This window comes from Barbus barbus (genome assembly GCF_936440315.1).
Source record: "Barbus barbus genome assembly, chromosome: 18".
NCBI lineage: Eukaryota > Metazoa > Chordata > Actinopteri > Cypriniformes > Cyprinidae > Barbus > Barbus barbus.
The window spans coordinates 21,326,808-21,354,113 of NC_136746.1; the positions used below are offsets into that span (position 1 = coordinate 21,326,808).

General features: G+C 39.0%; 1 protein-coding gene across 2 annotated transcripts in view; it reads left to right on the plus strand.

The window, feature by feature from the left end:
* Nucleotides 1–27,306, plus strand: part of macrod2 (mono-ADP ribosylhydrolase 2) — a 532,294-nt gene that overhangs the window by 133,048 nt on the left and 371,940 nt on the right. For both annotated transcript variants that reach the window (XM_079440480.1, XM_079440481.1), the window contains one exon: nucleotides 14,508–14,537. In XM_079440480.1, coding sequence (XP_079296606.1) covers nucleotides 14,508–14,537 — 30 coding nt within the window. The remainder of the gene's footprint in view (nucleotides 1–14,507; nucleotides 14,538–27,306) is intronic.

A 27,306-nucleotide genomic window follows, 5' to 3' on the forward strand; every position in this document is an offset into this window, starting at 1 on the left:
TGCACGTCTAAACCGATTGGCCACTGACAGAAGAGCCAAGTTGAGTTAAGCGCGTGCTGAAATGAATGCTGTGACATTCAATGCATTTCAAATGGAGTGTCCTTGAGATGCAAGGTCATGGAGGTGTACTAGTTAAAGGCCGAGACCATTCTTGTTGGGTGGCTTAATTTTTCTTGAGCTGTGATGTTTGTCTGGTAGAAATGTAGGGCAATGGAACGTCTTGTCTTTCTGTCATCGACTGTTATTACAGAGAATTTATTTGTAGAGCATTTCACAGTCTCTAGTAGAGACTGAAGGTGTTTTCCATCAGAAGGAAGCAGCTAGTTTTGACTTGTCCTTAATCTCATTATTCGCATCTATATAATGAACCTGCTGGTTTCTCCTATTTGTGCCATGCTCAGCCAGTGAAGGTTTGAAAGAGCTGTTTTTCATAGGATCTTCATTTTCTGTCAGCCAGACACTTCTATTAGCATTTCAGCTGAGGTGTGATCTAGACATTGAGGTTTATTTGCAGAAACAGCACCCTGTCAATGTAGAGAGACATTGATTTGGACCTATTCCTGACCATTTTATTTTATTTTATTTTTTAAAGATTATTCCATTTCATTCATTTTAATGTATTACTTTGTCACTCAGTATCAGTAAAAACTGCCATTCTAAAAGAGGGATTTTGGGGTTTGCCTTTTCTCTGTATGGTGGTTTACAGTCTGCTGGTCATATATAAAATATGCTAACCAACACATCAGTTGATAATGCCATAGATTTTCCATAATTGAGTGTAATGCTAATGTTTTAATATTAGATAATTTCGTTGTATAGAAACTGAAGCTGTCCAAGAATGTTTGGTGACACATTTGGCTCCCATGTTTAGCAGCCAGAGTGAACAACATCAGGATTAGCGTTTGTGTTCTTCCTGGTGAGCAGGAGGGAGTCGAATCTTGTGTCTTACTTAACCCCCACGCATATTCAAGCTTGTTATCACTTATTCTCCAATAACAATTTACTGTTTCCTGTCAGTGGCTTCCGAAAATGAATTCTGCCAGATGCCGTGGCAGCGTGATGCAAAGACGTTAGTCGTTATTTGGCCTGCGTTGGAGATGTGAAGTTGTGAGAGGAATAAAAGGCTCATGAGACGTAAGCCAATTATCCACACTGTGGGAATTCCACTGCTGAATGCAAACTATCTTTTATGTAACACACTCATATGCACACACACTCTCATGTACACTTGAATCCTCTCTAACTTAATATTAGCATTGTTTTATAGGAGAAAACTGTCCCAAACGATTTCATCAGGCTCTCTAGATTTAGGGTGGCTGAAAAAGTGAGACCAAACACTCTATTGTAGAGATGTTTACATGTAGCATTGTGAAGTCTATGAAGCATTTTTAATGGTGAGTGAGAAAATGTTCATTGTAAATCTCACAAAGTTTGTTTACTTTTTTTGCTTTCCTGTTATCAAAAATTGGGACATATTTAAGTGGTTTAAAATATTGATATTTTTGTTAGTTTTATGTATAAATAAAATAAATAAATATACTCTAGAGATTTATATATTAAACAAACATCTAAATGAAATAGAACTATAATGATATAATGAATAAAAAAAATACATAAAACAAAAATGTAGTTTATTTTTAAGTATACACTAGCTGTTTTGGGAGCCAGTGTACAATTATTTTGAAATATCAAATTAATAGAACTAATTTTTGTTTGTTTCTATTTGCTGGATCCAATAAAAAAGGTCATGATGCATGTGACAGTCCAAAATGAAAAATGGCAAAGAGGCTATCAGGCATGTATTTCACACAAGAAAAAGCATGGGATTTGTGCCTCTAATGGTTAAATGCTTTAAAGGCGATACCAAGGTGTATCATTTGTGGAGTTCAGTCTTGTGTGCCATGATAAGGGAGACAGGAAGTCACTGAGAAAGCAGGATACAAATTCTTGTTCCTTGGTTCAAGGGTCTGATATCTAAGTGTTTTACAAGCAATTTTATCAATACAAGAGAAATTGAAGGACCACTGTACTTACGCTTTGCTATGTAAACAATGTACAGACTCTGCAAATCTATAAAATTGTTTTGTGTATTACTCTTGTTGAATAGGGGAGCAAAATGTCAGTACCTGTCTTTCTTATTTATTTATTTACTTAATTTTATGTGTATGTGATGTTGGCTGTCAAAAATAACCTCCTCTCCTACTTCAATTTAGATGCCATTGAAATTCAAATAGAAGCTTATGCAAATCTCTGTCGTTAATATTCGGGCTGATTGCCTTTTACTTGGCCTTCAAACCTTCCCTTTGCTACTTATCTCAGACATAACATGCATCCCTCAAACACTTTTTTTTTACTACTCAACTTGAAACTTGAATCTAGTTTTTAAGTGCCTACTGGAATACAGTCTTTTGAACTGCAAACAGATGGCTTCAGTGAACTAAAGTATGCATTATCAGAGTGATTTTGTGCTTGCGATTTATTTTTAACCCAACATACTACTTCATAAACATGCCACAGTGGCCTTCAAAAGATCCCTTTTAAAAAACGTCTTTGAAATGTCATTTGGTCCAGTCAAAACATCTGTGAAGATCTAAAGTAATCAATCAGATCTTTTGTTTCCAGATGCAAGAGCTAGTTTTGATTTAACACTTTTTTTGTTGTCTTGCTTCACATTTTTTTTATATAATTAAAAACATCTTGTTTGTTTTCACTTTTTCTTTTCAGTATTCAGACTCTGCTAAATATGGTTATGATTATCTTGGTGGTTTGTGTTTTAAAAAGTTGCATGTTGTCTTTTATTTTGTGCTCATTAAGTTTATAAAGATACAACCATATGAGATGCACATGTGCTTTGTAAGTTCGGCTAGGTTTTTGAATAGTGCACCATTAATAGATGCCAAAATAAGCAGGCGCTAGTTTTCCTTTGATGGTTTTGCATTCAGGTGAATGCTGCTGTAAGCGTTCAGTGCCCATGATGCTCTGATATCGCCTTTATTTGTGTGTGGCCCTGGGCACTAATGATAGCATGCAGGTTTAGGTAATAACCTTGTTTATCTCCTCTTTATGGCTCAGCGAGTAACAGTGGGTGCCATCGGCGTGCGATTTTAACCCAAGCGTGATCTTTCCTTTGAGGTGTAAAGACCAACCTTAGTTTTAACTTCAAGTGGCAGAAACATAGAACAATGTTTGAAGTGAATACCTGTTTCATTGAGTTCTTCTGATTTTTCTTTGATTTGATTTTTTTTTTTTAAATGACCCCAAATGACATTAATCCCAGACAGAGTACAAAGCAAACCCCTTTACCCTTCATTTTAGCTTTCATCATGAGCTTAATGTCCTCCATGTTAGACCTGCTATTTTGGATGTTTTGAACTGGGCAGCAGCGATTAGGTTGCATAAAGGTTGAGATGCCAGTATCCTACATATGATACTTGCTTATTAAAGAAATTGTTCACTCAAAAATGAAAAGCTGATGTTTTCTGTATGAAAGTGGATGGACAACAGCTGGTCCTCATGTACTTTCAATGCATGTATCAGAGCAGCTTAGACAAAAAGCTTAATATCTTCTTTTCCACTTAACAAAAAAGAAATTCATATGGGTTTGGAACAACATAAGTGTGGGTAAATGATCACATAATTACCTTTTTGGGTGATCTATTCTTTTAATATTCTAAAAACTGTGTAGAATATTAGTCTGCCAAGTCAAGGCTTTTGCTAATTTTGACAAAAAAAAAAAGTCAAAGATTTTGTTATGATTAATATGGGAAATCAGATGAAAATATCAACATGTTATGTTTTTTCCTTTTTCAATTTATTTGTTTAAGTGTTTGTTTAAATAGAAATCATCTGCATGATACTATCAGCTTAATTACTTAAGGATTAAAAAATCATATATACAGTGAATCCCGGAATGCATTATTGAAGAAAAGTTGTTCTCCGTCAACAACAGCAGACTAAATACAACCAGAATGATTTGATTTTTATGGTGCTTGTGTACATGTGGCCATATGTAGCAGCTCACATAAAAGCTATTGCCTTAATTCCATGGCATGAAGCAATTTTTTTTGTTTTTTTCACAGTCGGTCTCAAAAATATATCAGCAGTAGATCTTTTCTCATACACAGGCTTGCACGATACTGAACAAATAATTTTTTGATGAGTCCGTTCTCTCGCAGTTTTCACCCACTTCCTGCCTGTTATATAAGTCTTCTACATTACCTCTTTTTGAATCAAAAATAATGTTGTTTCAGACTACAAGGATAGAAGTCATTTAGGCCAGACTAAGTGAAAGAGACTGTCTGTTTTTTTTTGTCCTTGTTACTTTATCCTATTTCTTTTTTTTCTTTTTTGCCTCAGATGATGAATCATAACACCCTTGCAGAATGTATTAGTCCATCTTTGCATTCACCAGCAGGAGCATCATTATTTTTTTTTACCACTATTGTTTGTTATTGCCTTCTCTTCTGCACATCAAATTTAAGGGCCCGGAAAGGGGGCACACGAAAGATGAAAGGTGAGAATGAATTAAGCCATTGTGATAAGACTGCGTGGAGGTAGTGATAAAGACATGAAGTGCAGACACGAAAATAGGACTTTTTTTTTTTGGTCCAAGTTCTTGGTAACGTAACACAAGTTGGCGTTATTTTACAATTTTAATAATAGTTCTGAAAGAAGTTAAAGATGCTGTAAAATTAAAATTTTCATTTTGTAGCTTTTAGGCTGATAGTTCATGTATGTTATATTTATTTAATAAAAATATTTATTTATTTATTTGTGATCTTTTTTTTATACAGGAAAGTGTGGACAGTTTTTAAATACATTATTTATTTTATAATATAATATTAATTTGTTGTTGTTTGGCAATTACTACAGAGATTTTTAAGAGATGTTTATTTTTAATTAATTTATTTGTCAATTAAATTACGTCTTCAATATCCCACGCCAGTTTCAGTAGGATAATATGCATCAACACAGAAAACATTTTTAGACCTGAAAACAGCATGATGGACATTAAGACTAATCTAATTTAGATACAGCTTCACATTTCTGTTTGCATGCAGTTTTACAGGATTATATTGACTATACTTTATTTATGTAATTTTCGGAGAAATCCATATTGCTCTGGCCTTTAGAGGAAAAGTAAAAGCGCTTTTTCGTGTCCTTCAGAGGAAAACTCCAAGTTAAGAATGGCATGAAAATTGTGCTGCTTGATAAATTATGTAGCCTAGTTTTCTCTTTCTGCACTTTTGATGAGAAGTACAGAGAAATGTTACTTTACCAGGCACGATGGGGCCACCCGGAATGCCTCTGACACGTTTAAAAAAAAAATTGTGATTAAAATGAAGCAAAAAGGGACGTTCCACATAACCATCAGAGATCTGTCGTGCCTCCATTCTCAACAGGTCCCATGACGCCCCCATCATTATTTGTGATGCCGTGCCCCAGTGTTGCGTCTGCTAATTGTCCTCAACACAAATGAAACCGAGATATGTTGATTTGCACAAAAAGCAGAACAGATCTCTTGGTATAACTTTCTGTTGAGAAGAACAGATGCTGCGGGGCATGTATTTATGGGAATGGGAAATAGCGTACTCTGAAAAGTTATCAGGCCCTTTCTGACAGAGCATGCTGCACAACTTCTTGTCCAGGCCCTGGTTGTTTCTAGACTGGACTACTGCAATGCTCTTCTGGCTGGTCTGCCATCAAACGCAATTAAACCTCTACAAATGATTCAGAATGCAGCGGCACGACTGATCTTCAACGAGCCCAAAAGAGCGCATGTTACACCACTCTTCATCTCCTTGCACTGGCTACCAGTGGCAGCTCGCATCCAGTTCAAGTCACTGATGCTTGCGTACAGATCTACCACAGGCTCTGCACCCTCCTACTTCCACTCACTATTACGAACCTACATCCCCTCCAGAAGTTTGAGATCTGCTAGTGAGCGACGCCTTGTGGTACCATCACAGAGAGGCTCAAAATCACTCTCCAGAACATTCTCGTTCACCATTCCTGGCTGGTGGAATAATCTTCCCACCCCTATCCGGAACGCCGGATCTCTGGCAACCTTCAAGCAACAACTGAAAACTCATCTCTTTCGGCAGTACTTGACTTCATCCTAAACTAAAAAAAAAAAAAAAAAAAAAAAATAAAAACTTTCCTTCTATCTTTCTCTCCACCTACTAGTTTGTACTTATTTGAACAATGACTGAGACTTGGTGTTACGAGCACTTCCTCTGTCTGACTGCCTCTTCAAGATGAATCGCTTTTTGTATTCCCCAATTGTAAGTCGCTTTGGATAAAAGCGTCTGCCAAATGACTAAATGTATAAAAACATGCATTGACCTTGCATGTATAGATGGAAGCGGCGTGAAATCAGAGCAACAAAAAGTATATTTTGTTAATTAATACAACTTTGAAGGTCATTTTAGTATTGAGCAGTAGCTTGGCTTGTTATTGGCAACTGTTGTGATTGATATTGTTTTTAAAAGGGGTTTCTGTGTGACTAGATGCATTTCCTAGCGTTATATAACCTAATCTTCTGTGTTTGTGGGTTACTTGTGGTAAAAGGCCATTATACAGTACATTAGGATCATCTTTAAATGTTTGTCTGTTTGCCAGATTCAGATTCATTTTTTTAATACTACATTTTTTGATGTTTTTTAAATTGATTTTACTTATTTTTAAAAATTTGTATCTGATTTTAGTTATTAAATTTACAGCTTGATTTATTTGAAACAGTCATATTCTTTCACTGTTAGTGCAATATCACTGTCAACAGAAAAATTAAAATGAATTATGATTACGATGCGTAGATTTCGTGACCGAAACCTTTTGTTAACGAACAAAAGCCAGTCATTTTTGTTGATGAGAACAATGCCAATTAGATTGACTCGTTTCCCTCAAGATTTATCCAAACTGGCTCGAGCTTGCCTTGGGAGTTAGGATTGAAGATCTCTTGATCATCATATACCAGAAGATTGAGAATTCCTCCTTGAGCAGTTGTTAGTGTCAGAGATGCAGGACTGTATTGCTGTGCCTGGTGAACGGACCTCACTGCTGTGGAGCTTTGATCAAGTGTGGTTCGGGACTGAGTGCTTTCGGCCCTTTCCTCCCTTGACTGCTATATAACATACACAGAGAGAGAGAGATGTGATGAGAGATCTGTTCTGGTCCCATACTCTCTGATTCAGCTTGTCCTGCTCTGGTGCTCAGCAGTTGCAGACGGATTCCTCTGGGAACGCTTGGCGCAATGAAGAACAAAAGAGCCGAGCAGAGTTATCGCACTGTGCTGCGTCTGGGCCAGGCAAAATCACATGTATTTTTAATGTGCTGCAAATAAGAAATACAGCCTAGATTTCTTCTCTCTCTCTCTTTCTCTGTGGCTAATAAAGAGTTTTATCATTACCCACAAGACTTGGTTCAATTTAACGCCGAGCTTTGCTGACATGAGATGGGTTCTCACTGATATTTTCAGCCTTCAGCGATTTCGCAGGTGTGCTTTGTGAGTGTGTGTGTGTGTGTGTCTGTGTACAGTGGTCTACTGCCCATTGCTTACTGTACTAATGACTTCACCCTAAAATTTTGGGCTGACTGGCAGACCTAGTTAAGCTGTCTTGTGAAGTGGAAAGTCCAGTGTGTGTGTAAACTGAAGGGCGATTCACCTATCATCCTTATTTTGAGCTTATTTTCACATGGCTGAGCATTTAAAGTATTGAATTCACTACTGCTGTAACTAGTTCCAACACTTTGAAAGCTGCTTGGAATATTAAAACTTGAATGTTCTCTGGCATCCTGTTTTTAGCCTTCTTTTTCATAAAAAAAGCAAGTAATTTTAGCTTGATACTGGCATGTTCAGTATGTCAAGCTAAGTATAGCGATTTCATTTCTTCCGTCAACGTGCTTCTATTTGTACTCGCTTTAATTTAGCAGGAAGGCCAAAATCTCGGAGGAAAATTATATCGCTGTTTTGAACTTGGCATCATAAATGTGAAAAAGCTGAAGATTTGGTGTGAATCTAAAAGCAAACGCCAGGAAAAAGGGGGAATAAAACCAGGCAAGAAAATCAAGTTGTTTTCCACTGAAGCATTTTAGCTTGGTTCATTTGAGGTCTTGGCAGATCATTTTTTCGTTTAGCCTCAGGTTAATGCAGACTGTGCTTGCTTGACTTTTGCATCTTCATTCTGTATGCCAGACGGAGTTAGTCAGTTAATCACATATTCTGATATTGTTGTGCAACTGAGAAAAATATGAATGAAATTGCTCTGGAAGCTCGCAGTTCTTAGAGTGTTTTAGCAGGTTGATGCTGTGCTTTGGCATGTTAATAATATAAATCCATACATTTCTCATTATATCAGGTTGTACTAGTATGTGAGCTCTTGAAAGATAATATTGTCTCAAATGGAATCCTAAAGGTGCGGTCATTAGTGAAATTTCGGAGAACAAATTTGCTTTCTGTTGCATAAAAACTTTAGCTAAATGACTAAATATAATAACTAGCCTAAATAAATATAATGTATACTGACAATACAGATGAATACTTAAGTGTCAGCCCATTGCATATAGACACATTCCAGGTTTTGTTGCATGTCTTCATTTTTGGAGTCTGCTAAAAGTTTTGTTTGTGTGTTGTCTGTGATGTATTAATACAGAGTGTTTTCTTTTTATTTTATTTTATGGGGTACATGCGCTATTTCCCTATGGGCCTGACAGCAAAGTGTGAGCAGCTTTTAGCTGCTTGGTATCAACCCTGAGTACAAAAGGAAAAACACAGGAAAGATGCGATTGTGTGTGTGTAAGTGTGGGAACGTGTGAGGATGTCGTCACCGTGGAGGCCGGCGTCTGTGTTGTTTTCTGACACTAAATAATGACCAGCACAATCTCTGTGTTTCTGTATTGTTAGATTTACGAGCTTAGCGGGACGCCCACTGCTGTGAGTCCTACCGGCCCTCGTCAGTTCTCTAAGAGAGAGCAGGAAGCTTTGACTGGGATTTATGACCCGAACAAGATGGAAAAAAAACCTGCACCATGTACAGACAGAGCTTTGTTTTTGTCTATTGAGCATTGTGGTCTTATCAAGGGTGGACACCCAGCAGAGCAAAGGTCTAGGATGACACAGGAAGTAGCACGTGTTGTCTTTCTGTCTGCTCTCCTGTAACTGCTCTTTAGTAACTATTGTGAGGCTAGAAATACATAAGAAAAATAAATATTTTTGTGATGCTAGAAGCATAATTTCTCTAAACGTTTACTGTATCTGATCAGAAATTCTTAAGATGGCGCCGGTGAGATCGGCTGCCGTCACGACTGCTCCGACCAAACTTTGTCTTTTTTTGTTATTTTTTCGTATTGTTAACTATAAACACCGGTTTCTTTTTGTAAGATGGCCATTCTTACATACGACAGGGCCACTCTTATTTCTATTGGTGCACAATGCACTAACCTTTCGCCGATTTTGAACCCGGACCCATCCTGGCCAAGCGAGATCCTGAGGAGGAACAAAGGACCCGACCCGTACCGGCGTCCTCGAGGGAAACGAGCCGGCGTCAGGAACAGGCTGAGGGCTCGCGCACACCGCGCTCCCTTACCAAGTGTCCTGCTCGCCAATGTCCAGTCGCTGGATAACAAACTCGATGACCTCAGGGCAAGAGTCAGGTTCCAGAGGGACATTCGGGACTGCAACCTTCTCTGCTTCACCGAGACATGGCTGAACCCAGCGGTACCAGACCACGCCATCCAGCCGGCCGAGTTCTTCTCGGTTTACCGCATGGACAGAACGCTGGACTCGGGGAAGACTAGGGGAGGTGGAGTATGTCTGATGGTGAACAAACACTGGTGTGACGGCGCGAGCATTGTTCCCCTCTCACGCTCCTGCACACCGAATCTTGAACTTCTGACCATCAAATGTCGCCCTTTTTATCTCCCTCGGGAATTTAGCTCGGTCATCGTCAGTGCCGTTTATATTCCACCTCAAGCGGACACGGACACTGCGATATGGGATTTACATGAAACACTACACCTTCACCAGACACAGCACCGGGACGCCGCATTCATTGTTTTGGGAGATTTCAACAGTGCCAACCTCAAGCGTGCACTGCCGAACTTCCATCAGCACATCAGCTGCCCCACCAGGGGCGAAAGGACATTAGATCACTGTTACACCCCATACAAGAACAGCTACAAGGCACAGTCACAACCACCGTTTGGGAAATCGGACCACGCCGCCATCTTCCTCATGCCTGTTTACAAACAGAGGCTGAAACAGGAAGCCCCGGTGCAGAGGGAGGTCCAACGCTGGACGGACCAATCGGTGGCCGCTCTGCAGGACGCGCTAGATGACGCAGACTGGGACATGTTCCGGCGCAGCTCTGATGACGTCAGCTTGTTTACGGAAGCGGTTGTGGGATTTATAGAGAAACTAATGGATGATACGGTGCAGAAAACCATCATCAGGACGTTTCCCAACCAGAAGCCGTGGGTGGATAAAACCATCCGCGACGCCCTGAGATCCCGCTCCGCTGCCTACAACACAGGGCTCATCACCGGGAACATGGATGATTACAAGGCTGCATCTTACAGCGTGCGCAGATCGGTGAAGGAGGCGAAGCAGCGCTACGGGAGGAAACTAGAGTCGCAATTCCAACATGGCGACTCTAGGAGCCTGTGGCAGGGACTTAGAACCATCACGGACTATAAAACACCACCCTCCAGATCGGGGAATGCGGACGCCTCTCTGGCTGACGAGCTGAACACTTTTTATGCTCGCTTCGAGGCTGCAGCTAATCACGCTAACGGCGCTAGCAGTGCTAACTGCATGCACGCTGAGGAAGCCGGTGAGGACAACGTATTCACCATCACGGAGCATGACGTGAGGAGGGCATTCAAGAGAGTGAACATCAGGAAGGCAGCAGGACCAGATGGCATCACAGGTCGGGTTCTGAAGGCCTGCGCTGACCAGCTAGCACCGGTGTTCACCGAGATCTTCAACCTCTCCCTGGAACAGTCCATAGTCCCCTCATGCTTTAAGCAGTCCACCATTGTTCCTGTCCCCAAGAAACCGCAGCCCACCTGCCTAAACGACTATCGCCCTGTAGCCCTCACATCAGTGGTGATGAAGTGCTTTGAGAGACTGGTCAGAGACTTCATCATTGCATCACTACCAGACACACTGGATCCACTACAGTTTGCATACAGACATAACCGCTCCACGGAGGATGCCATCTCACACCTCCTCCACACCACAACAAGTCACCTGGACTGCAGAAAAGGGAATTATGTAAAAATGCTGTTTGTGGACTACAGTTCAGCGTTTAACACCATAATTCCCTCCACACTCACCTCCAAGTTGGAGGTCCTTGGTCTCAGCACATCCTTGTGCCAATGGATCTCCAGCTTCCTGAAGGACAGACAGCAAGCCGTACGGATGGGTAAACACACCTCATCCTCCATCACCCTAAGCACTGGAGCCCCTCAAGGTTGTGTTCTGAGCCCCCTGCTGTACTCACTGTACACTTATGACTGTGTGGCCACTTCCAACTCCACCACCATCATTAAGTTTGCTGATGACACTGTTGTGTTGGGCCTGATCTCAGACAACGACGAGACGGCCTACATACAGGAGATTAAGAACCTGGAGAGTTGGTGCCAGGTGAATAGTCTACACCTGAACATCAGCAAAACTAAGGAGCTGATAGTGGACTTCAGTACGAAGCAGGAGCGGTCGTACCAGCCGATCACGATCAGCGGGACTCCAGTGGAGAGAGTGGACAGCTTCAGATACCTGGGTGTTCACATCACGCAGGACTTGACTTGGTCCTGTCATACCAGCACCCTGGTGAAGAAGGCCAGGCAGCGTCTGTACCATCTGAGACGCTTAAAGGACTTTAGACTTCCCTCTCGGGTGCTTAAGACTTTTTACACCTGCACCATCGAGAGCGTCCTGACGGGCAGCATCACTTCCTGGTTCGGGAACTGCACTATGCAGGACAGACGAGCCCTCCAGAGGGTGGTGCGTTCAGCGGAACGTACCATTCACACCGAGCTCCCTAACCTGCAGGACATCTACAGCAAGCGGTGCCTGACCAGGGCCAGGAAGATAGTGAAGGACCTCAGCCATCCCAACAATGGACTCTTTTCTCTGCTGCGTTCAGGGAGACGCTTCCGCTCCATGAAGGCGAACACAGAGAGAATGAGGAGGAGCTTCTTCCCGCAGGCCATTCGGAGTCTTAACCACTCTCCACTATAATCACATCACCCCACACTTCCACTTTGCACATTTTTCAAGTACAATCTGCACTAATTTGTAGAAGGTTACGGAAGGATAAATGAATGGGACTTACATACCATTTGTCTTTGTCTTTAGTATCCTTTTACTCACTTATACACTTTACTGCACTGCACAGCACAGCACACGGACACTTTATCACTGACATACACTTTACTTTTTATAGAATCTATATAGAATCATATTCTATTTTTTATTCTCATATCTATTTGTTATTTTATTTTATTGCTAGTTTATTCTGTATATATGGTTACTGTACTTTTTCTATTTGTATTTTTGTAAACTTGAGGTTTTTCTAATTTTGTTGGACAATTTGTTGGACAGTCGTACAATACATTTCACTACATGTCGTACTACGTATGTATATGTATGTGACAAATAAAATTTGAATTTGAATTTGAATTTGAAATATAGTAAAAATAGTAATATTGTGAAATATTAATAAAAAAAACTTTCTAATTTCTTTAAAAAAATCACACTGAATAGTTGTGTTGCTATATAAATTTTTATTTACATTTTTATTAACATGTCTGTATGGGTCAATCACTACTTTTAGACTGTTTTCCTCTTGTACTTCATTGCTTGGATACAGAACAAGTTGGGCAGGGAGCTAATGTGTTTTTTGATTAATAACTCTATCAAACTGCAATATGGCATGATTGTGCCTCTGGTGTAGATTTCTGTTTAGATTTTAACCGTGGCCTGTTCGGACTCAAGTTTCTGTCACTTTGGATCATACTGCAAGTAGCAAGTTCCACAGCACCCCAGCACTGAGATATTCTTCTGAAAGTGCACACGTTTTCTCTTTTGCTTCTTCGCAGCAGCTGTTCTCCTGCTCGCTGTCTTATGATAAGAGATTGCTAAGGAAAAGTCCCCATCCATTTTGAGGATTTTAATGTCTCCCTTGATATCAGTTGCTGAGGGGTTAGTCTTGTTGTCGATCTCAGTGGAGGTAGCAGGGTTTTTTCATGCTTACCTAGACGCTTATTCTCTAAGAAAAAAGAGCAGGAGCGAGGGAAAGAGAGATCAAAAGAATCCCACAGAGAGACTTGCATCATAAAGGGAAAGAAACATTTAAGAAAGTAAAAATAAAAGGGCCCTCGTGGGTCATTATTCTCAACTTTCTCGGTGTCCCCACTGGGATAAGAGATGCCGCGCTGTCGTTGTTGGGAAAGCTCAGACAGAAGAACACAGTCGCACCATTAGGATCTTGCTTTGCTTTTAAAACGCTGATGTATCTCTTAGCATTTGTTCTGAACAGTGCAGATTTAATATACTATGCTATTATATGATATATGTAATATTATAAAAGTAATATGTACTGTATGTACTGTATGTGTGTGTATGATTAACATTATTTCACCTGTATGTATATATGTGTGCCAATGCATATTATAATTTATAATTTAAAAATGATTGTCATAAATTTGAATGTATTGTTTGTGTACCTACCTGTAACATAAATTTTTATTAATTTTACTGCATTTCCTAAAACTAGTATTATAGATATACTAGGGCTTTCTTTTTCTTTAAAAAAATAAATAAATTTAATTGGAATTCACTTCATTGTTTTTTTCTAAAGTAGTATAATCTATAGCAGATATAATCCGAAATGTTTCATTGACTCCTCTTTATTTCTCTAATGAAACCTCTTTTTGGCTTCGCCACTTGTAGAATAGTGAAAAAAAGGTGTAACGGTGTCATGTGGTGCCAAACTCTCCTGTGTGGGTGATTGTCCCTCTTAAGTAGAGAGGAGTTAGTTATAGTTTTACTCTGTCTGTTTTTAGCACTCTTATCCGGGCGGCGGGAGGGATTTCTTAGACAGGCCGCTGACCCTGGGCCACCCACTGCACTATCGCAGATCAGAAACATGGCATCAAAGAAATGCCCGGGCCCCAGCCACGTCTGCTTAAACTCACCACAGCAGCTCTACGTGTAGCCCACTCGGCTCTGACAGAAAACACGCAGCCTGAGCGTTTAGCGCTCAATGGCATTAATTTAGGAGTGTAATGATAGCGTTCTGCAGTACAGCTGCCAGCTCACTGGTACCTCAAACCTCTATTCAGTGCAAACGTCTGGCTTTGGAGTGTTCTTGACCTTCAGGTTCCACATCTCTGTTGGCTCTCATCTGAATGATAGTATGTTCCGCATTGAGCTAAAGTGCTTCTTTTTAATGTATTCCTTAATTCAGACACTCATGTTTTTCTCTCTTTTGTTTCCTCTACAGCAAACTCTTCTCTACTCGGCGGTGGAGGAGGTAAGTGTCTTATCTTACTACATTTTCATTGTGACATCATTTTGAGATATTAGGTGGTTTCTCCATGAATTCGACACATTGCCGACCACTGGCACTTGAAATCTGAGGTCTCCAACCATGTCTGTGGTTGCCCATGTGGGCGGTTAATGGAGCAACACTACCCATGCCCTCATTTGGAAACATTTCTGCACACATTTTGACATGATTGAAGTAATTACACACAAAACACTAGACATGACCGAAGGAGTAAAGAAGTGTTGGGGTGTGGTGTCGGGAATCAACCCAATTACAACTCGAATTTTGATCTACCTCACTTTTAAAGAGGAATCCGTTTAGTCCCCAGATGATTAATGTAGGTCAGTCGTGTGCCCCTTTTCGCACAATCCATTGTTTATCCATCTGTGCCACAGTGTCAGCGAGGGTCCTTCTCCCCTGCCACATTTGGGAGCCGGCCGCGCTTGATTGGGTCCCTCGTGAGGAAGCGATTACCACTCGTGATACACTATCTGTCTCGCATCACACTCTCCTTAGTACGGCTCTTATGTTATCTGATGTGTGCTAAAAGCCCCCAAACCCCCGTCTTTCTACATCATAGCTCTAGAATAGACCCTTATCAGCCACTGTGACCGATTTCTCTGATTGGAGAAGTGGCGAAAAAAAAAAAAAACGGGCTGATTAAGGCCAGAGGTCACACGTCTGTGACAAAACTACTTATCACAGCACTTGTCAGTGAATCGGTGTGACCCACACGCCTGGGAGTCAAATGTTTCTGCAGCCCCGTGCTTTATTGGCACCTCTGTGTATGTCATCATGGTCCTTTTATTGATTTGTCACGATGCGAAACGTCTCTAGGGCAATTTGGTTTCTTCATTATTTTGCTGTAATTGGCTTTTGATATTGGTGTGTGTATGTGCGCATATGTGTGTAAGGGAGACTATTAGAGGATGTTCATCAGCAGCGGCAGGTGAACGAAGGCTGATGTTACACTCTGTGGGAATATTTTTGTACCTGAAAAAGATCTGTGAAAGGAAATATGCCTGTTAGCATTGCATCTGGAGGTGTTTTTTTCTCAAACATGTCAGCCTGCAAACAAAACTCACATCCCCGATTAAAAAAAACAAAAAACAAAAAGAGCTTATTGTTGTGTTCAGCACTGAAGGGAGTTTAATCAAAGCCCATATCAAGAGCATTGTCTCCCCTAATTGCCATCCCCAGATGCCAGTGCTAGAAAACCAATTAACCCGTAGCTATAAGACATTTGGTATAGTGTCAAAGAAGATAACAAAAATGCTAATCCAAGGTTGGCAACATAAGAAAGCACATGTTAAAGTCTGAAAACAGCATGAAGCAGGCACACTAGTCTGGGATGGACTGACGGGGAGAATTTAGGCTTTGTTCATACTCAAATCCAATTTGGATTTCACACCCAATCTCTAGGACAGTTCCTATGGTAATAATGTGAGTTTCAACAATGCTTTTTTACTATTTTTATAGATTTTTTTTGTTTTTACAGCGAATGTCACACACACTACCATTCAAAAGTTTGGAACGATATGATTTTTTAAATAAAATGTGTCTGTTAGCTTTGATAAATTTAACACATCTTTGTTAAATAAAAGTATCAAAGTTATAATAATTAAAAAACCAAAAACTAAAATCGGTAGTTGTAATTGCTACAGCTGAATTTAAGCCTCACAGTTTCTTCACAGTATGAATATTCATTTTGGTATTTGCCAAAGATACATTTAGTACAGCATTATTAATTAAAAGATTAAATGAGATTAAAAAAAATATCCATTTACTGATATATCATGCATCTCTATCTAAAAGAGTATTTGAACACTGCTCTCATATACATTGTGCAAATTGCAACGACAAAAAAACCTTGAAATCAGATTTTTAAAATATTTTTTTATATATATATTTTTTTTTGCTGTTCATACTACAAAAATGAAACTAATTTGAGTAGTTTTAAACCAAAAATTCTGATTTTCTCTGCCTGTCTGAACAAAGCCAAGTGTAATCCTTTGGCAATAATTGCAAAACCAAAACAAAAGCAGACTGACATGAGCAAAGCTCATTCTATGGTTTGAATGATGATCCAGGTAGCAAGAGTTCTTTGGCTTTTATCTTTTGGAGGCTTCAATCTAAGGCGACTTTTCTCCCATTTTTTTAATCCGTCTCTTCTGTTTCACTCGAGACAAAGCTCTTCATTTCTTTCTTTCTCACTCTCTCCAGTCTAAAAAAAAATTTGTATGTCCTGGGTGGCTTTATCTCTTGACCCTACGATATCAGCAATGGGGTGGCAGTTACACAAACCTGTTTTCTTTCCTCCCCCTTTCCGACTGCCTATCGTTTATCGAGGCGAGGACCTCCATCTGTGATGAGTTCATTTCATTCGCTACTCTTCAGAAAGAAAGACTTAGGCTTCCTCTTATCTCTGGAAGGTTTTCCCTGCTCTTGTTTTGCTTTCTAATGACCTAAGATCTGGGAGAAAAGCTGACTTTCTAATGTAAATAGAAGGGAAAGTTTCTACTGTATGGAGCTTTGAACTCTGGGTGGGGAAAAAAGGTCACGGTCATTTAATTGTCTAGTAAACTGTTTTGATATTTTAAGCTTTAGCGAACCAGCATTCCACCCAGTTTTTGTCTCTCACAGGGTTTCATACCTGTGGTCGTGTGGTTTCCTGTTGTCGAGCCACAAGTGCAACACACAACAAATGCAATTAAAATAAAATTGGTGTGGTCAGCAAAGCACTTATTTAGTTTCCACTTTAAATGGAGATGATTAAATCTTGTATTTGGTTAACGCAAGTGATCATAACAAAACAAAACAAAACAGAATGTGTTTTTCAGTTAGAGCATCCTTCGAATTCACAACCAATCGCAATATCTTGACCTTTGCTTTCTAAATGAAGCAGTTTGAGATGCATCTGGTCATATAAACTGTTTGGTGTAATTTGATGGCTGGGTGTTGATGGAGTCCTGATGGGCTACGTCTAACATAAACAAGTCCTGATGTCTGTCAGTCTGGTTCTTGGTGTTGAACACAATGATTTTGCTTTTTACTTAGCTATGAATCTTCAGTAGTGGAGAGAACTTTGATGTCTTCATCCAGAGGGGATATTGGCTTGTTTGCATTCTGACTGAAACAATTTTGCCTGTTTAGCACTGAGGTGTCAAGTAGACCACCCAGACAAATCACAGCATTTTTGGTGATCACAGCATTTTTGGTGTACGGTTGTGTGAGATGGAGTGGAGTAGAAGTGATAGCAGTTATATATCCCGCTCAAAGCATTCTGGTATCACTTTTCTGCAGTATAAGTATACCATAGTTGGCACTGTTACTACTGCACTGCATTGTATTCACTAATGTATTATTTTTATTTATATATCTTTTAGTTTCACCATGAACATTTTAGCAATTTATTAGGAATAATAAAATTAAATCATGTGGAATATGCAATTTCAGTATATGAAAGCAACATAGTGTTGTATCTTTTTAAATTCCATTCAGAATGTCTAATTGTATGAATTTAAATATGTGACCATGGACCACAAAACCAGTCATAAGGGTCAGTTTTTCGAAATTGAGATTTATACATCATTTGATAGGCTTTCCATTGATGTATGGTTTGTTATGATAGGGCAATATTTGACCGAGATACAACTATTTGAAAATCTGGAATCTGAGGATGCAAAAAAATCTAAATATTGATAAAATCGCCTTTAAAGTTGTCCAAATGAAGTTCTTAGCAATGCATATTACTAATCCCAAATTAATTTTTTATATATTTACTGTAGGAGATTTACAAAATATCTTCATGGAACATGATCTTTATGATTTTTGGCATAAAGGAAAAATAGATCATTTTGACCCATACAATGTATTTTTGGCTATTGCTAGAAATATACCACAGCGACTTAAGACTGGATTTGTGGTCCAGGATCACATATAGAAATTTATATTACATTACATCATACTACTTGATTATACTATGCTTTGAATGAATATATCATAAAAGTAAATTCATCAAATTTTTTTTCTAAATGTGGATATGACTGTAATGTGGTCCAGTGAAGTTCCAGATTCTCCTTGCTGGAATAAGGACATGTCATGTTCCATACTTGAATTATGTCTACTTATTCTGAGCTATGGAGCAGTAGGTTGCTTGACCTTGCAAAAAGCTATTAAGACCGTGTGTGTTGCCAGCAACATCCGTTAGCCTGCGGGCATTAATCGTTGTATTTTTTTAGGGGGTGAAAGTGACTCCATTGACAGAACACAACCATTGGATAGCTTTTTAAATTGCTTTTTCACACATTAAAGCAGCCTATTGATACCTGACGGCCTGCACAAGTGCCATGTTGGGATTTGCTAATTCTTAGAGACATTGAATTTATGTGTGGATGTGTACTGTTCTGTATGTTTTCCAAATTGGCTGCAAGAAGTGCACTGTATAGAGCTTCTATTTTAGTCTTATTCAGCTCATGTTATTATTGTTTCATCACATATATCTCCATGGAGCCTATACCAGATGTACATTGTTTCATTTCAAAGATTGTTTTTACAATGCGATCACAACTGAAGGGTTTGGTTTAGTCAGATTTCAGACAATTTGTTTGGGCAAATCCCAGGGTGCAGTGTTTTCACAGGCTATTGTGGATGATCACAGAATAATTGGGATTAAAAAAAAATGTTGAGGACTTTTTTTTTTTTTTTTTGCATATGGAAATATCTAAAAATGGATAATACAGTTTTATGTGCCCATCTCATTCATGTTTAAAAAGCAACAACAAAACATTACATTAATGCATCTGGTATCATGAAAAAATATGGACAGTGTTTATACAGAATGTATCAAGATCTCTAGGTTAATGTCTACATTCTACTCTAATAAATTTTTAGCATTTCAAAAATAACATTAATGTATTATGACCATGAATTAACAATGAACATAAGTGTATTTATAGTGAAATGAATAAATGTTGTAAAAAATGTTGTTCATTGTTAGTTTATAATGCTTAATGCATTAACTATTAACAAAAAATTATCTTATTGTAAATAAACATTTTTATGCAGTGAGATTTATCTTACCTGATTGTGAGAGGGAAAACCTGGAGTGGATTTGAGTGAGTGATTACATAATGCTTATGAGCAGGGAGGGGAAAATGCTGTCATTCCACTCCACTCGCATACTTTGTCCTCTACCCATCCAGTCTTTCTCAATATGAATATCATTTTCAGAGGGCAGTTTAGACCAGACACATTTGTAAACAGTCTCCCTTTGGTGTTTTGATCTGGTGCTGAATGCAACGAGTCTTCTGTTTTTTACTTTGCAAGGGTGAAAGTGAGAGCGGCCTCTCTCTCATCTCACCGGCTGTCTCTCTCATATCAAATCAACATGATTTCACTGTTTTATCCTTGTGTGTGTGCGTGAACTCTTGCGCAATTCATCCATTCTTTCATCTTTGCGCTTAATACAGAACATCGTGAATCACACTTCATCTTCAGGTTACCTCAGTATTGCTTAGTAGCTAATACATCATCAGTGCTTAAAACGGTTTCATCCATGCACCTGCTGCGAGGCAGCTTTTATCCATGTTTGGCTCACTGGAACAAAAGCACCACACCTGCCACTTTAGCTACAACCACATCCATGCTCCAAACCAGCCTGAAATGATGCAAAACCCATCCTTTTGTCCCAACTCTTACCAAAACATCCTCCACATGCGGCTGTCAAAAGGCGAACGGCAGCATGTGGATACATCTAATGGATCTCAACAAGGCTATTTTACTCTTTGATAGAGATGCTTGTTACACAAGCACATGAATGTGTATTCTTCTGGAGGGGAGAGTTTTACCCAGAATCCCTTACTGCATGCTTGTTCACAGGTCTTTGTAGGAGGATCCTGAAATAGGCACTGCTATCACACTCTGGCCCAATCAGCAGTGATGGATGGACTAATTGATGGGAAATTATCACACCATTAGTTTTTGGGCTACTTCAGTGAGCGCTATATTTAGATATGCTGATGTGTTATGGTATCTTGGAGAGGGCAGGGTTTTTTTTTTAGGACCTTTTAATTTATCATCAAAATATGCATCAGAAGATTTTTTTTTTTTTTGAGGCTGCTGAGCCAAAGGATGTTCTCAGATGAGTGGTATTTTTTTTAAAAGAGACATTGTGCGTATATTACACTGTACAGTTGATTAATTTGTCATTTAAAACATCTCTTTTTCTTACATTAATAAATATTAATATTTAATTAAGTAATAACTATATTTAATAGTTTGTCATTCACAAACTATTACGTAATATAAATTTTATGCATACGTTTATATATGTAATATTATTATTTTTATATTATATTATATTAGATCACTGTGCCTCCTTGTGGGGTTTGTGAGTTAAATCCAAGATGGCGCCAGTGTACCCAGCTTGCCCTCTCTCTGTCTCTCGTTTGTCTCAGTTTGGTGTACCTGTGGTACCTGCTCATCGGACATCTGTGCAGTTCGTTTTATGCATGATTTTGCACTGGTTCCATGCAGTTTCAGTGCTCACCTACGATCGCCAAGCTTTACATAATATCAAAAGTTGTATGGGACTTTATTGTGGATGGTGCCCTGTTCTGCATTCTCATTCTCAATCCTCGTTCAACCAACCCGCGCTGGAATGCGTTCGCAGGTTACCGTGCTGTGTTCCTACCTAAAGGAAACGACGCAGGAAGAGAGGAAATCGTGGTGGTGTTCATGTGAGAATCAGAAGGGCAATTGCTTCTTCCATACAGTCTTTGATGGAGTTTCCTCTGGATAGTATGAGCTTGGAGGATCTTCAATTGTCGCGACGTTCATGGGATTACAGATATGTTTTTCATCTCCCGGTTTTTCCAGATTATCACTCATCTATTTTCTCTGCTCCTCCGCGTTTACGGATTCGTCAAAGAGGAGTGAACTGTTCAAATCTTCGCCAACTGGACCTTGGTCAACATCTGGATTTGGACTTGTCATCACAGCCTCCTTTGAATATGGCCTTAGTGAACGCTAGGTCTTTATGCAATAAAACGTTCATTCTACATGACTTTTGCACCCGTTTGGATCTGGACATTTTGTTTTTGACTGAGACTTGGGCCGGTGCTGGTGAGTTGTCAGTTTTTGAAGAACTTTGTCCATCGAACTGTCGTTTTATAAGTACCCCAAGATCTGTTGGTGGGGTTGCAATGGTTTTTAAGCAATCACTTAAAATTCAATCAGTTTCTGCTCAGACTTTTTCATCTTTTGAAGTACAGTGTGTGGCATTGCAGTCTACTTCTTCCGCGCTGTTCTGTGCTCTCATCTATAGGCCTCCTAATTTTGGTAGAACTTTTATAAGTGAGTTTTCTGAATTTTTAACTTCTGTTGCTCCGTTGTATGATCGTATGTTGCTACTGGGTGATTTTAACATGCATCTTTGCTGCCCGGGGCGTCCTTTTGTTTCTGAGTTTAGTAATATATTGGAATCGTTTGGTTTTTCTCAACATTTAAATCAAGCAACTCATGTCCTTGGTCACACACTTGACCTTATTATGTCATATGATTTCTCTGTAGTATCTTTTCATCTGCATGCTGATGATACACAGTTGTACCTCCCACTAAAAGTTGGTGTGTCCATTCAACCATTGCTGGAATGTATCTCAGATATTAAACGATGGTTATCGAATAACTTTCTCCAACTAAATGATAACAAAACAGAAATTATTGTTTTTGGTCCCCAAAAAACGAGAATGAATATCATTGAGGAGCTGGGCAACCATTTCCCCTCCATTTCCTCACAGGTTAGAAACCTGGGTGTTATTATAGACTCTTATGTTTATCCAGACAAGTTAATTTGGTCGTTAGCAACAGTTTTTATCAATTTCTGGTCATTTCCAAACTTAAATCGTTTTTGTCTTTTCAAGATTTGGAGAAAGTTCTTCATGCTTTTATTACATCACGTTTAGATTACTGTAATTCTCTGTACTCAGGTCTTCCTCAATCATTGCTTTCACGTCTCCAGTTGGTACAAAATGCAGCTGCAAGGCTGCTGACTAGGGCAAAGAAATATGACCACGTCACTCCAATTTTAGCCTCACTACACTGGCTTCCCGTCCATTTTAGAGTTCAGTTTAAGATTCTGCTGTTTGTCTTTCAAAGCTCTTAACAATCAAGCTCCGTCTTATCTTAAAGTTCTTCTTATCCCTTTGTCAACTACCAGACATTTAAGATCCACTGACAGGGGACCAGTTTTAAATCAAGATTGAAAACACATTTTTTCCATAGCATTTTAATTTCAATTTATTGATGTTTTATTGGATGTATTGTTTGCTGCTTTTCTGTTTTCTGTTCTCATTTAAATTTATGTTACATTGTTAAGCACTTTGGATATCTTTGCTATGTTTAAATGTGCTATATAAATAAAATTTACTTACTATATACATACATTAACTATATATACTGATGGTACTGGTGTTCTGAGTGGGGTTTTTTTCTACTCATTATGTGATTGCTAGGGTGTTCTGGCTAGTTCCTAGAATAAATAGCCACCCATAGGTCGTATTTTCATAGTTTTCAAGTCCTTAGATATGACTCATTTTCCTCTTTAAATATAAGGATTTTTTTCGGCCCCATTTTATCATCTGCCAGTGTTTGGAGAAATTATAGCCAGCAACGATCTAGATGCATTAATTGCTAAATTTGAAAAATACCTTAGCAAACATTACCACAAAATGCGGAATTATAAATATGAACAAACTAATGAGATTATTAGCAAATATATTGTAAGGCAGATATTTTCCCCCTCTAAAGCTTCATGAAGGACACATTAATGCAGGTGTCGGATAAGGTGGCAGATCTACTGTCACATCTTGGTTAAAGTGCGGGGTTTCTGCCGCCAATGCTGGACTCAGTGTTCGCATCACTGTTCCCTAGAACTGATGAATCATTCATCTGTGTCTCCACACATAAATCTCCCCACTGTCATCCCATCGCCATCGGCAACCATGTCATTAGTTAGTCAATGGCATCTTGGGCTCTGTCTGTGTGCACGATGCCAGGAAAGTGTTTTAATTTTACCAGCAAATTTCTGTCTGCACACACAAATGAATACTTCCATTTGGTGAAGTCAAAATAAGGATAAATTATTGAAACGGTGACTATTTGCTGGTTACAGGTGCAGGTTTTTTTTTATATCGCATGATCAACCGGTTGGCGGATGTGCAGTATTTAGCTTTTCAGAGTAAATGTCAACAGACACTCCATGACATTCCCGTGCAGCTTCCATCTTCCAGGAAACACCTAAACAAACTACTTCACCAGAGCCCTTCATTCCCATGGGAATAACCCTGTTGGGGCTTGTAAATGGATTTCCCTTCACCCATTCACAGTAAACAATCGTGATCCCAGGAAATCATGATCCGAGTAATGATGTTTGTGGAAAGCCTGAGTCATTTGTTTGATATACACCAACAGTATACACAGTCTCTCTGCTTATTTCTGATGTTTGCACTTCTGTTACGCACCCTTTTCGAGGTGACGTGCGTATGTGTGCGTTTCAAATGTGCAAATATGTGATTTGCTCTGTTATTAGATACCTGCAACCTCCAGTACACTAGAGAAAATCTGTAACTGGTATCTATAATTTTATCTCTGTTCTTGTGGAGAAAATACCCTCTAGGGAATAATTACCTCCAGTTTGACCCGTGACAACATATTTGAGGAAGAGATCCGCAGGACTCCAGGTAACAGAAGTTAAGGCCTGTGTGACGCATATATAGGTGTTTTACCATGTCATTGAGAAACGGGTTGGATAAGTTGTGATTATCATTCTTCTATGACGCGTCAGAACACTCGAGTGCAGGAGCATCCTCCCATCCCTTCCACATTATTCTGGGTCAATCGATTTCAGACAAAACCGAGCATTCCCTTTCTGAATGTCACTACAGATTTGGCTCTGAAAAGCCTCGTGTTTGGTGCTGCGGTCGCTGAGCCTCGCTGGCTTTGCCCACTGGGAGTCATTCTTGTTTGGAGGATGAGTCGTCCTCTCCGTTTACTCATTGGTCAGTTTTTGCATCCCCTAGCCCTTGGCTGCGGAAAAAATGTATCCTGACAGTTTTAGGAGCAGTGAGGAACAGTCCCCACAAGAGCACCATAGTCTCACTAACAGGCCACTTTGCAGACCTAGCATGATAGTCATCCACAATCCCTTTAACGCTGGTTTGATCTGTCAAATCGATGACCGCTTTTAATGTCGCAAATGGACTGTTTTGAAAAAAGGCCCAATCAGATTAAATTATATTACTTTGTCTATCACTCCAGAAAGAGGTGGTTTGCAAAAGCCACCAAGTTTGCAAGTTTCACTGAAACTTCATGATAAAGAAAGTTTTTCAGGTAGTTATCATTAGTAGCGATTTAAAAAAAAAAAAAAAGAAAAAAAGAAAAAAGTTTTTGAACAGGGGGACGACAGAGGGGTCAATATGTGAGGGAAAGGGCAAAAATAAACACCTTGATATGGTTCTTTAAATGTCGATTTAAGACCTCATGCTAATTATTTTAATTTCAAGAAATGTAAGAAAGTCAAGGTGAGAAAATTTAAGTAGTCAAGTCACCTTTATTTATATAGCGCTTTTAACAATAAAGATTGTGTCAAAGCACTTAACAGTATCAAATTGGAGGATAGAGTGTCAGTAATGTATAATAAGATTAAACACTCAATTTTCAGTTAAAGGCACTTCATTATTGAATTCAGAGATGTCATTGTCTAGCTCAGTTTAGTTTAAATAGTATCTGTGAAATCAAATTGACGATAATCGCTATAAATTAAGTGTCCCCAACTGAGCAAGCCAGAGGCGACAGTGGCAAGGAACCAAAACTCCCTCTGTGACAGAATGGAGAAAAAACCTTGGGAGAAACCAGGCTCAGTCGGGGGGCCTGTTCTCCTCTGGACAGGATATTGTTTTTGTTTTTTATTGTTTTAATTAAAATTTTAAATGTATAAATGTATTATATTTCTATTTTTACATTGTTACAATTTCTAACAATAATAATATTATGTAGTTAGGTATTTTATTATATTTTTAGTTATTTTGTTTTATTTTTAGTTTTATTGTATTTTTAGTCAAGGTCTTCACTGGGGATATGTCACCGGTACTCATCCAGGTGTCCGGCCTCCGCCGACGATCAGGGCCGCAGACATCTCCTGGCGCCGATCCACCATCTGATCCGGACACGGACTGAGAAACAGAATAAGAAAGAAACAGACAAACATTAGCATAGATGCAATTCTTCTTACGATGTAACGAGTACATCGTGTGTTATGAGGAGTGTTCCCGGTTCCGTTTGATCTAATTAATGCAGCCTAACAATCCTTTAACGGACTTGAATAATAGAAGTGTATTAGCGTGTTATGTGTAAGCCAGGTTAAAGAAATGTGTCTTTAATCTAGATTTAAACTGACAGAGTGTGTACTTTACTTAGGGTACTTTACTGTTTTCTTTGTTCTTCCTTAAGCGTGAAGGAGCAACTGTATCTAAAGTGCTAGAAAAGAGAAAGTCCATAGTTTCTGTTATATCATCAAGTTTTTTTGCACTGTTGGATATGCTGAGGAATTGAGATAAATCAGGAAGATTACTTACAAAGCAGTCTTTTGTGGTAGAGGTGATGGTTCTACCATACTTGTAACAAGGAGTAGAATTTACAGTTTTAGCTATATGGAGTTTACACAAGACTAGATAATGATCTGCGATATCATCGCTTTGCTGCAGAATTTCAACACCACTAACATCAATTCCATGTGACAGTATTAAATCTAGAGTATGATTTCGACAATGAGTAGGTCCTGAAAAGTGTTGTCTAACCCCAATAGAGTTCAGAATGTCTTTGAATGCTGATTCTAATGCATCTTTTTCATTATCGACATGGATATTAAAATCGCCAACAATTAAGACTTTATCTGCAGCCGGTACTAACTCGGATAGAAAATCAGCAAATTCTTTAATAAAGTCTATACTGTATGGTGGCCTGTATACAGTAGCCAGTACAAACATCACAGGGAATTTATCACTAACATGTGTTTCTCTAGATAATGTTATACGCAGCACCATAACTTCAAACGAGTTATACTTAAAGCCTGCCCTCTGAGATATACTGAGAATATTGCTATAAATTGTAGCAACATCTCCCCCTTTACCTTTTGGACGTGGCTCATTTTTATAGCAGTAATCTTGGGGGGTAGATTCATTTAAAGTAATGTATTCATCTGGTTTTAGCCATGTTTCTGTCAAACAGAGCAAATCTAGGATATGATCATTGATCAAATCATTTACAAAAAGTGCTTTTGTAGAAAGGGACCTGATATTCAGTAAGCCAAGTTTTATCAATTGTTTCTCTGTATTGTAAACATTTTTTATTTGTTGAACATTAAATTAAATTGTTACTCTTAATTTGGTTTGGAAGTTTTCTGTATTTTCTAGTTTGGGGAACAGACACCGTCTCTATAGTGTGATATCTAGGTGAGAGAGTCTCTATGTGTTGAGAATTAACTGACTTCTGTGACGTGAGGCGGCTAGCAGACGGTCGGTTTAGCCAGTCTGTCTGCTTCCTGACCTGGGCTCCAGTTAGTCAAGTACGAACTCTAAGACTATGTGCCATATTTCTAGAGAGAAGAGCGGCACCACCCCAGGAGGGATGAAGACCATCTCTTTTCAACAAAAAAGTAGCTAACAATATGAAATGAGTAGATATAAATATTCGTAAT